Source organism: Papio anubis, chromosome 7 (genome assembly GCF_008728515.1).
Source record: "Papio anubis isolate 15944 chromosome 7, Panubis1.0, whole genome shotgun sequence".
In the NCBI taxonomy this organism is placed as follows: domain Eukaryota; kingdom Metazoa; phylum Chordata; class Mammalia; order Primates; family Cercopithecidae; genus Papio; species Papio anubis.
In genome coordinates this window covers 29,058,626-29,071,185 of record NC_044982.1, presented here as the reverse complement: position 1 = coordinate 29,071,185, position 12,560 = coordinate 29,058,626, and the positions used below count along the sequence as shown (strand labels likewise).

The window sequence follows — 12,560 nt, the reverse complement described above, 5'->3', positions numbered from 1 at the left end:
GTGGCTCAAGCCTGTAATCCCAGCACTTTGGGAGGCTGAGACGGGCGGATCATGAGGTCAGGAAATCGAGACCATCCTGGCTAACACAGTGAAAACCTGTCTCCACTAAAAAATACAAAAAACTAGCCGGGCGAGGTGGCAGGCACCTGTAGCCCCAGCTACTCGGGAGGCTGAGGCAGGAGAATGGCGTGAACCCGGGAGGCGGAGCTTGCAGTGAGCTGAGATCCGGCCACTGCACTCCAGCCTGGGCGACAGAGCGAGACTCCGTTTCAAAAAAAAAAAAAAAAACACTATGCCCAAAGGGAACAAAGTTAGGGTCAAAATTGTCTCAAAGGTAGTTAATTTTTTTCATACTTATTAACTAATTGAGGAAAGTAAAATGAAAACCTAAATCTCCAAAGTTCTATACAGAAATGGAAGCTCTTTTAAAAAGAGCTGTTAACATGGAGTTTTAAAAACAAACACACGAACAAACTATTGTATTTCACGGACAACCAAAACATGGCATTTACTTAATCAAATGTTAAATCCACAGGAAGAAATCTGGTAATTAAGATCACGGAATAATGCAATTTGCTATAGAGAAAAACTTGCTGCAAATCCCCTGGAGATCTTTAAAAACAGCATAGAATTGGCCGGGCGCGGTGGCTCAAGCCTGTAATCCCAGCACTTTGGGAGGCCGAGACGGGTGGATCACGAGGTCAGGAGATCGAGACCATCCTGGCTAACACGGTGAAACCCCGTCTCTACTAAAAAAATACAAAAAACTAGCCGGGCGAGGTGGCGGGCGCCTGTAGTCCCAGCTACTCGGGAGGCTGAGGCAGGAGAATGGCGTGAACCCGGGAGGCGGAGCTTGCAGTGAGCTGAGATCTGGCCACTGCACTCCAGCCTGGGCGACAGAGCAAGACTCTGTCTCAAAAAAAAAAAAACTGCATAGAATTTTCTATCAGGACTGATTTTAATAAAGTCCTACAAAGAGATAAAGGACTGAATTACATAAACTCTCAAAGGTTCTTTCCAATGCTAATGTAAAAGTTTCCCTTGGGCAAATTGCCACACTTTACCTCAAATAAAGGTTTGTGCTCCTCCCACTCATCTGAATAGCAAAGAGGAAAAATTACTGCTTTATTGTTCAGCTGCTACTATTGTGAAAACTGTGTGTCTACTGTCATCACTAAACAGCAACGTCTGATTGTTTCATAACTCCTTAACACAGCATCTAGCTAATCAAATTCTAAACCCAAATCCAAGAGTTGTTCTTCTACTATATACATTCATTCATGCCTTCAAGCATAGAAACATACTCGAGAGTGTAAAGTGATCTTAGACGTTTCTGACTTCTCTCCTGTTCATTAAAAGACATGGTGGGAGATGTGAGGAAAATAATTTACATCTCAACCATGTTATACTCTGAATTCATATTCTAGTAAAAGCATGACACACAGCTGTACGCGTATTTTTGATGGCACAGTTGGCAACATTTCCCTCAGAAAAATGGGAAAGACAGGTAGAGGTTGGAGCACAGGCACATCGCTTTAATTAAAATGAAAACAACTTTTAAAAAATGTTAAGATATTGTATAGCTCTCATGTAGTTACCAAGATCTCTCTTTTGTATAAAAAAAGAAAGAAAAAAATTCACAGACAATATTCCTTCATCTGAGAGTGTAGAAAGCTCCAGATCTGAAGTCTGTTTAAAAAATACTGGTGAGGGCCGGGCGCGGTGGCTCAAGCCTGTAATCCCAGCACTTTGGGAGGCCGAGACGGGCGGATCACGAGGTCAGGAGATCGAGACCATCCTGGCTAACACGGTGAAACCCTGTCTCTACTAAAAAATACAAAAAATTAGCCGGGCGAGGTGGCAGGCGCCTGTAATCCCAGCTACTCGGGAGGCTGAGGCAGGAGAATGGCGTGAACCCGGGAGGCGGAGCTTGCAGTGAGCTGAGATCCGGCCACTGCACTCCAGCCTGGGCGACAGAGCGAGACTCTGTCTCAAAAAAAAAAAAAAAAAAAATACTGGTGAGAAGTAAGTTTTCTAGAAGGGATACTGCAGCCCTCACAGCATTCCAACAGACCATTCTTTTAAATGCCACCAATGTGCCTTGAGTGAAACTTTTATAAAACATGTCCCCAAAAGTCAACCAAATGTTATTTATACAGATTTTAAAATGTCATGTTAGTACCTTGATATTTATTCACCTTATTAGTTGACAAGCTCTGAAGAAATATCATTCTACAAATGCTAAATTGTTAGAGATTATGGGAGAAAGGTCCTTGATTTCCTACTAAATCAGAACATAACTCACAGGGATTGAAAGCAGCATTTTAACACAAAGCACCTCTGAAGCATGAACACCTCTCTTGACTTCCTTTTTCATTAAAAAAAAAAAAAAAAAAAAAAATCATACCTCGGACGGGCACGCCTGTAATCCCAGCACTTTCAGAGGCCAAGGCAGGCGGATCACCTGAGGTCAGGAGTTCGAGATCAGCCTGGCCAACATGGTCTCTACTAAAAATACAAAAATTAGCCGGGCGTGGTGACGGGCGCCTGCAATCCCAGCTACTCGGGAGGCTGAGGCAGGAGAATCGCTTGAACCCACGGGGTGGAGGCTGCAGTGAACAGAGATCGCGCCACTGCACCCCAGCCTGGGCGACAAGAGCGAAATTCCATTAAAAAAAAAAAAAAAATACCTCACTCATTCACCTACAATGTATTTTCTAACTCCTACCCGTTAAATTTCCCTATTACATTCTATATCACAACAATTTTGTCTTATAAGTCGTTTACATTGCTAGGAAAACGACAAACTATTCCACTGCTTATAATGAGCTCATTGTTATCACTTCCTCCCTCACACAATTATTTCTTTAAAAGTGAAAACAAATCTTTTGATCTGTGTATTACTTCGCTTTGACAACTTACAACTTCAGGGGAGGTCAAGTCTGTTTTACTTATTTTTCCCCTCAACTCTCAGTCTCAATATCTCACACGACCTGGAAAAACGCATTATTTTCTGCTTCACACCAAACAGTAACAGATCTATCCATCATAACTACTCATCTCGGGTGGAGCCTGCCAGATATTTCTGTTAAAGCCAAATGAAGATCACCATCCTATCACACTCCTGCTAAAGGGGAACAGGGTACTTTCTAAGTGTTCCTGAGTATCTGTACAAGACTTAAACGTATTAAAGTCAACTGGAAATTATCCCAACACTCTCTTCCAGGAACACCGATCTTGCATCTTTTTAACCAGCTCATCTTTAAAAACACATTTCAACAGAATACTTGTCAGTCTAGAGCACTGTAAGGTTGATAATAAGCACTGTCTTGAATTTAGAACTTTTCAAAATATTTTAGAACTGCCTGAACTTGGTTGATGATTCAGCATGGTTAATTAGTACGGAGTCATCGCAAGTCACCACCAAGCTAAACAATCCCCTTGTGTGATAGCACTCGTGTTCAGAAAAGGGTCGAAGGGGCCACCCAATTCAACCCGGAGCCTGGGGTAGAGTCTCACCACGGGCAGAGTTAAGAGAACGATGCTTTCGAGGGACCAGCTTGGATTCCCTGCCAGATCTACGGACCAATGTCCTGCTTGGGGAGCGAACGTGGTAGTCCAGAATATGGTTGGGAGAGGCTGGGTGTGCTTCCATCTGACACCACCGCCTAACTTTCTTTGCCTCTTAAGGACCCCATGGGTGGTTTTCTTTGGAAGGCTACAGGACTTTAAGAGGAAGCAACAACCTCGGGGGTTTGAAGGGACCCTCGGGAGCCCTTGGGTGGCTCCCACTGGAGTCCGAGGGGTCCCTCATTGCTTCCCCTGGGGGTGGCATACACTTCTGGCAGGATGGGTCAGAGAAAGGTACCCGGGGCTCTGAGCAGAACCCAGAGCTCCGGGGGGAAGGGAGGAAGACCTCCAGGCGCGGGGACGTGGGGAGCCCCCGAGTCGTCCTTGAGCCTCCATGCTCGTGGAGGTCGGGCCAGCGGCCGGACACTGCCGCCCACACCTGCGAGCGGCGCCAACCCGGCGGATTGCCCAGCGGATGGCCAGGAGACCTCGCCCTGCCCGGCTGCCCCTCCGCCAGCCCGCACCGCCACCCCGGCCCCGCCGCGCGGGCCCCTCGTACCTGGCTGGCGGCGGCTGCGGCTGCGGCGCTGGTCCTCACGTACCCGTTCCGTACTTCCCCGTTCGCCACGCAGCCATTCGCCCGCACCGTGCGGCGACAGCAGCAGCCTCCGGGCCCCGGCCGCATCTTCCTGGCAGCACCAGGCGCAAGGCAGGCTCTGTGGGCGGCGGCAGCGGCAGCAGCGGCGGCGGCTCCAAGTCCCGCTCCGCACCCCACCCACCTCCCCGAAACCGGAAATGGCTGCAGCGCCGCCGCCAATTCCCGGGCGGGCCTTCACAGAGGGCGGGGCGCTCTCCGCAGAGGACCGGGCTCGCCCAAGGCCACGCAGCGAAGGGAAAGAGCGGCAGGGACCGGCCGAAAGGGATGTGGTCCTGAAGACCGCTGACCTATCTGGAAGAGAAGGAGGCGGACCCCATGCTGCTGCCTGGCCAATCACGGACGAGAGCAAAGCGCCTCGCCGGAGAGGGGGCTTCTCTAGAGGGATTCCAGGGCCTGGCACTTGATTGGAGGCCGCTTCCAGGTCCTGGGTAGGGCTTGCCTGTTTAATGGTCCAGACAGAGAAGGAGGCGGAGCCCAGGGAAAAGTAGCCAATTAGAGTGTGAGGAAAGAAAAGGGGCTGAGCCCAAGTCTCTAGAGCGGGTTCCCAGGTTCTCCAGGACAGGTGGCGCAGTCGGTGCATTTGCCTCACGGGAAGTTCTGGGCTTTATGTCCTAGCCCAAGACCCGCAGCTCCCGTATTTAATTAGCTTATTCCTCTGTGAGTATTTACAGAATAGATTTTTTGACAATCTCTCACCATTCTTCAATATGCGCCACACATTGACTATTTCTGAATTATTATAAGTAATAATTCAGATGTCTTTTCACGTGCCCTTCACATTTGCCCTTGGCAGGGTTTTCCATACAGTCTCCTTTAAAGTCTTTCCTTCAAAGTTAGAAAACCTGGTCTAATTCCAGCTCTGCCCATAACTGGAAGCTAAAACTTGAACACTGTATTTAACCACTTTAGAAGCCAAATTCTTTAAAATGGAGTTAATACTTCCTGCTTCCTAGACTTATTGCAAGAATTATATCATTAACCCATTATGCACCTCTTATAATACTTGACTCATAGTAGGAGTATAATAAATATTATTTTCTCACCCTTTTAGTTGCATCTTCCCATTGGGTTAGAAAGCAAGGAAATTGATCTACATTACAATTAGAGGCTTTCTGTTACCCATAAAGAATTTAGTGTCGCCGGGCGCGGTGGCTCAAGCCTGTAATCCCAGCACTTTGGGAGGCCGAGACGGGCGGATCACGAGGTCAGGAGATCGAGACCATCCTGGCTAACACGGTGAAACCCCGTCTCTACTAAAAAGTACAAAAAACTAGCCGGGCGAGGTGGCGAGCGCCTGTAGTCCCAGCTACTCGGGAGGCTGAGCCAGGAGAATGGCGTAAACCCGGGAGGCGGAGCTTGCAGTGAGCAGAGATCCGGCCACCGCACTCCAGCCTGGGTGACAGAGCGAGACTCCGTCTCAAAAAAAAAAAAAAAAAAAAAGAATTTAGTGTCATAATTAAGAGGATGGACTCTGGAGTCGGTCTGGGTTTTAAATCCTAGCTGCGCCACTTACTAGCTGAGTGACCTCTATGTGTCTTCATCTGTTCAGTGGGGATAATAATAGTTGTCATGAAGATTGAATAAGTTTATGTATGTAATGTATTTTGTACAGGACCTAGCAATTAGTAAGCATTCATTAAGTGCTGGTTACTAGTAATTGCTAAATGCACCTATGAGAATCCGTGCATTCTTCCCCCACCCTGCAGGAGCTTTAGAAAGGAGGTCCACAAGGTATGGGTTTTGCATGACTTAGGAGCTGAATAATCTAACAGAAGGTGGGATCATGCATCCCACACACCCTATTTGAGTTGACAAACACTATTGATCCTAAAGTGAATATACGTCTGAGTGTATAAGGCTAAAAAAGGAGCATGTGGCTGTGCTTCATGGAGCTTGCATTTCAGTGAGAGACAAGAAAACAACAGTTAAAGACCAACCTAAGGCTGGAGAGATTTGGCAACAGGAGTTCTGATGAGGGAAGCTGAATGGCAGTGATGAGTCTAACCATGTAGAAAGTTTTCAGAGCAGGAATCTGGATGGAAGCAAGGCTAAGGGATTTAACTGAAGCTTAAGGAGTGAGCTGAATGAATTTAGAGAAGGCTTGCGAGGAAGATGCGCAATGAGATAGATCTTGGAAGATGAGTGGTACTTGGAGAGCTGGAACTGAGAAGGATGGGGAAGGTATTCTGAGGAAACCTTCAGAAACTCAGATGCCAAGTCTGGAAAGAGCAAAGCCTGAACTGCAGGCTAAGAGGAGTAAAGGAGTCTGGCTAGATTAGAGGAATCCTGTTAGCCAATCCCTCCTCAGGGGGCTGGCCCCTTGTCTTGTTCTACCACTTACTCACCATGTATAGTTTTGGACAAATCATGCAAACTCAGCCCTGGTTTCCTCACTCATCTTACAAAGTGTATACGTGTACTACTTACCTTACAGGCTTCTGTGAGCATCGGTGATATACAGATGATCTGATTACTTCACATGCCATTGCTAAATCACAAAAATGATGCTGCAGTAGGCAGTAGGAAACACCCCAGGCTCCATGTAAACAGGAAAACAACTCCTTCCAGAAGCATAAGCTGCTTAATCATCATTTTACAGTGTTCATATGCAAAGTTCTATCCTAGGCACCAGGAAGACAACCCTTCTCTTCCTTCAAGATTACTCAAACCTCTTCAACTGTGAAGCCTATTTTGAACCCCAACCTCCCCACAAAATTAGTTGCTTTCTCCTCTGTGAACTTTATACACACCTGTGTAAGCATATATCACACTGCTTTGAGATTCTTTGAGAGGGAGGTTACACACAATGCTTAGAAGCAAGAGCTCTGCAGTCAGATATACCATAATTGAAGACCAGTTTCGGCACTTAGAATCCTTATGATTTAGGCAAAGCTGCCTAACCTCTCCATGACTCAGTTCCTTCATCTGTAAAATGGGATGTACCTCATAGAGTTGGAGAATTAAGAAAAGCATTTAGGGCCGGGCGCGGTGGCTCATGCCTGTAATCGCAGCACTTCGGGAGGCCGAGGTAGGCGGATCGCGAGGTCAGGAGATCGAGACCATCCTGGCTAACACAGTGAAACCCCGTCTCTACTAAAAATACAGAAAATTAGCCGGGCATGCTGGCAGGCGCCTGTAGTCCCAGCTGCTCGGGAGGCTGAGGCAGGAGAATGGCGTGAACCCGGGAGGCAAGAGCTTGCAGTGAGCCAAGATCGTGCCATTGCACTCCAGCCTGGGGAACAAGAGCAAAACTCCGTCTCAAAAACAAAAACAAACAAACAAAAAAACCCAAACAAGTAGCCAAGCCTCAGGCAATCACAGAAACCATACTTCAGCCACTCAACAGACAGCCAACTGTTCAGTGTTCAAATAACGCAAAAGCCAAGCTCTAACCATTCCAACTGTTTCTGTGTCTCACGTCTGTTTTCTGTATGTTTCTTTCCTTTTTCTATTTATAATTCCTGTCTGACCATGTGACAGTGCTGGAATCTCTCTGAACGTTCTGATTCTGAATGGGGGCTGCCCAATTTGAGGATTATTATTTGCTCAGTTAAATTCTGTTAAATTTAATTTCTTTCTTTTTTTCTTTTCTTTCTTTCTTTCTTTTTTTTTTTTAGATGGAGTTTTGCTCGTGTCACCCAGACTGGAGTGCAATGGCGTGATCTCGGCTCACTGCAACCTCCACCTCCTGGGTTCAAGCGATTCTCCCGCCTCAGCCTCCCAAGTAGCTGGGATTACAGGTGCCTGCCACCACGCCCGGCTAATTTTAGTATTTTTAGTAGAGGTGTGGTTTCACCACATTGGCCAGGCTGATCTTGAACTCCTGATTTCAGGCGATCCACCCACCTTGGCCTCCCAAAGTGCTAGGATTACAGGCGCGAGCCACTGTGCCCCGCCTAAATTTAATTTCTTTGAATTTTTTCTCTTAGCAACACCCCTGCCAAAATAAATGACTTCCAACTATCCCTTCCATTCTTGGGTCACTTGGTCGAGAGTCAAATACTGGAGAGAATATCTGCTCACTTGAGTTTAGGTCGCATTGGTCCTTACAGGTGCAAACAGAAGAAAAAAGTTTCCTTCACCTTTCATGGTGGGAGGTGCCTACCAAGACGCACCCTCTTAAGAAGAGTACATTAAATGAGAACAGATGATTTCCTAAAAGGAAATGGGGGACCTAATAGAAAAAGGGAATGGACACTGGGCAGGCAAAAATGGCCAATGTCCTTTATATCAGTTAATGCTGCAGATGAATCACAAGATAGAGCTGTGTATTTTGGTATGCACCTGTAATCTTAGCTCTTTAGGGGCCTGAGGCAGGAGGAACACATGAGCCCAGGAGTTCAAGACCAGCCTGGGCAGCATAGTAAGACCCCATCTCAAGAAAAAACAAAAAAAGAAGAACCACAAGATAGAATGGAAAGGGCCCTTCAGAAGTAATCTGCTTTTGCACAAAAACCAGAGATAGACAATGCAGAATATTATTTGAACCTGACTCTGAGAGCATCATTTGGTCTTCCTTTTTCTTTTTCTTTTTTCTTTTTTTTTTTTTGAGATGGAACCTTACTCTGTTGCTCAGGCTAGAGTGTAGTGGTGCAATCTCAGCTCACTGCAATCTCTGCCTTCTGGGTTTGAGTGATTCTTGTATCTCCCAAGTAGCTGGAATTACAGACGCCTGCCACAATGCCCAGCTAATTTTTGTATTTTTAGTAGAGATGGGTTTTTGCCATGCTGGCCAGGCTGGTCTCAAACTCCTGACCTCAAGTGATCCACCCACCTTGGCTTCCCAAAGTGTTGGGATTACAAACATGAGCCACCGCACCTGGCCTGGTCTTTCCTTTTCAAACTTTTCATGCTTCATTCATTCATTTATCTATTAGGCCAATCGCACAACAAGTATTTTTTGCTGGCCATCATGTTGGGTGTCACAAATACAATGATAAATAGAAAGAAACATGGTCTTTGCGCTTGTGGAGGTTTCAGTCTTGATTTACAAGAAATGCATCTGCTCTTTCCCCTTTCATTATTCCTAATCTAATAGAGTAAGTGAAATAGACTAATTCTCTCCCTGGGTTTCTGACCCTACTTTTGCTGGAAAATCTTGGATAATGTTTTTGGATTATTTTCAGTGGCAATATTTGCATCCACAAAACTCCAGGGCAGGTCCTGGGACAAGAGTTTAGAATTGCATTATGATCTTGAGGCCTGAGCTATTTAAATGAATGTTTGCATGCAAACACGAAGCTTTAAGAGGAATGATGGTTTCTGATTATACACCTCCAGGGTGCCAGCTGAGCACTTAGTAGAGATTTTAATCTGTACCCAACAAAGCATTTGCAATGGGAGTTCTGCAATAATACAGATGAGTACTTCAGGAATAGGCAGCCAGAGCCTATGTCTCAATGGCAGGTCTCTGGCCTTGAGTTACCTCTGCTCTAGAAGCACCTGAGAGCTTCCTCCACCACACCCCACACTGCCACCCTGGACTTCCTGTGGGCACTCACCTGACTGAATGTTGCAGTCATTTCAGGTTCTGCTTCAGGAAGCAAGTGGACTTTTGCTTCTGGCTTCAAGAGGGAGGAGAGAGGATGGTGATGTAGATTATGATAATGGTGGTGGTGTTAGCCAAGACTCTGAGTTGCAAGTTTTGAAACCGAATTTAAATTGGATTAAGCATAAAGATGATTTACTGACTCACATAACCAAAAACTAAGGGTAGATCTGATTGGACCAGGTACTCAAATGATATCATCAGAAACCTAGCTCAAAAAAAAAAAAAAGGAAAGAAATCTATCTCCATCCCCAGCTTGGGGTCCCTCTGAATTAGCTTTATTCCCAGAAAGGCTGCCACCATGTGATGGCAAAGATGGCTTGTGGTGGGCAAGCTTCCATTCAGTCAGCTTTAAAACTTCAGCCGAAAGACACTGCCTGTTTTCTGTAGTCTTCTCGAGATTCCTAAGTAGACTCCTGTTGGCCCAGCTTGGGTCACATGCATCAGGTGAGTGTTGAATTGATTGGCCAGGCCTGAATCTTGTGCCCACCCATTCCACCAATTCTGAGCCACAGGCTCAGAGAAGGGAAGACCAATGGTTTTCCAATGGGAGAAGATGGATGCTGTTGTCAGAAAACACGGTACTGAGTAGGCATAAGTCACAGATGTCCATTGCACTGATCATGTTACATATGATTACGACAGTAAGAAGCAGGAAGTAGGAATGCCTCGGACAGTCTCAACATTTTCAGATGATATTACTAGGAACACTGCATTTCAACTCTCCCTCTCCACAAATCCGACCTACAAAATGTATCTCAAATTAATCGCTCCCTATGGTCACTGTCTGTTCTGTGTGTTTACTTAACTGATTTAAGTCATTGATATCTTCATCTTCATCAAATCATTATCCTAAAGCCATTATTAAACATTCTTTGTATATGTAGTTGTATAAGAAAAATAGAAATACAGACAGAGAATTAACTCTCTAAGAGAGCAATAAAGGGCAGGCCACAGTGGTTCACGCCTGTAATCCCAGAACTTTGGGAGACCGAGGTGGGTGAATCACCTGAGGTCAGGAGTTCAAGACCAGCCTGGGCAACACGGTGAAACCTCATCTCCCTAAAAATACAAAGAATTAGCCAGGCATGGTGGCACATACCTGTAATCCCAGCTACAAAGGAGGCTGAGGCAGGAAAATCACTTGAAGCTAGGAGGCAGAGGTTGCAGTGAGCCGTGATGGTGCCACTGCACTCCAGCCTGGGCAACAGAGTGAGACTTTGTCCCCACCCCCCCAAAAAAAGAGCAATAAAGGACTCGTAAGACAACATACCACCAACTCTGAATGTTATATATTGTGAATGGCAAAAATTGAGTTGCACCAAATGTGAAGTATATCTCCATAAAAAAAAAATTGCTTTTTTTTAAAAAAAGAAGACGTAGGCCGGGCGCGGTGGCTCAAGCCTGTAATCCCAGCACTTTGGGAGGCCGAGACGGGCGGATCACGAGGTCAGCAGATCGAGACCATCCTGGCTAACCCGGTGAAATCCCGTCTCTACTAAAAAGTACAAAAAACTAGCCGGGCAGGGTGGCGGGCGCCTGTAGTCCCAGCCACTCGGGAGGCTGAGGCAGGAGAATGGCATGGACCCGGGAGGCAGAGCTTGCAGTGAGCTGAGATCCGGCCACTGCATTCCAGCCTGGGCGACAGAGCGAGACTCCGTCTCAAAAAAAAAAAAAAAAAAAAGAAGACATAAATAAGAAATTGCATATGTTCCTAGGCAATGTGACATATGCATTCAATGGTGTAATGGAATTTGCATATTTAAACAGAGTAAGTGGAAGGTAAAACTGTCATTCTTTTCCACTTCATCATAGAACCCTTAGAAGATTTAGCTATTGTCCCCATCACTTTCTTTATATTTACTTTGCAATGTTACATATTCATGGACAACATAACTTCTTTTAAAATGGCCTTTGGGGTTCTTCCTCTACTCTCAATATTTTGCTAACTTTTTCTCACATTTTTTCTCTATCTTGTACCACTTCCAAAACCAATAATTTTTGGTGCCTAATATTTTGGGGGGTCATTTTAACCTATATCTAGAAGAAGACTATTCTGATGTTTATGCTCCCAATGACTCTAAAGCCACATGACAGGTTCTTTCAATAAATGTCCTGAAAAGTATGGGAATTAGAGTAGGCAATGGGAATGCAACAGGGATGCCAAAAAGAGTTGACAGGGAAAGGAACTTTTTTTTGGGGGGGGGGGACAGAATCTCACTCTGTTGCTCAGGCTGGAGTGCAGTGGGCACAGTCTTGGCTTACTGCAGCCTCCACCTCCTGGGTTCTAGCGATTCTCCTGTCTCAGCCTCTTGGGTAGCTGGGATTACAGGCACTTGCCACCATGGCTGGCTGATTTTTGTATTTTTAGTAGAGATGGGGTTTCACCATGCTGGCCAGGCTGGTCTTGAACTCCTGACCTCAGGTAATCCACCTGCCTCGGCCTCCCAAAGTGCTAGGATTACAGGCGTGAGCCACCCCTCCCTGCCAGGAGCTTTCTTGTATCGACTTTAAGGCCTGACCTTTGAATATTTCAACATATAGTACATTTCTCTATTATATCAACAGCATATTTTAAGGCATAAATGACAACTTTAGAGTCACCTTTTATTTTAATCCAAACTGGCCTTTCCCATGCTGACCACCCCATCCTTATCTACTGGTCCATATTTCAGGTGGTTGCTTCTCCAGCATCTATTCCACTCTTCCTTCACTGGTGAGCAGTCATTTATTAGAGGATTGACTATTTCCCAGGCCCTGACAACAGGGAGTGGTTTACGGACA

At 45.8% G+C, this 12,560-nt stretch overlaps 1 protein-coding gene across 1 annotated transcript in view; it reads right to left on the bottom strand.

Annotated features, from left to right (window-relative positions):
- The window catches only part of SPTLC2 (serine palmitoyltransferase long chain base subunit 2), a 111,566-nt gene extending 107,222 nt beyond the window's left edge, over positions 1–4,344 (bottom strand). Inside the window, exon 1 of the mRNA XM_021941441.2 lies at positions 4,130–4,344. Within this exon, the coding sequence (XP_021797133.2) occupies positions 4,130–4,255 (126 nt within the window). The 5' untranslated portion in view covers positions 4,256–4,344. The remainder of the gene's footprint in view (positions 1–4,129) is intronic.
- Positions 4,345–12,560: the final 8,216 nt, after the last annotated feature.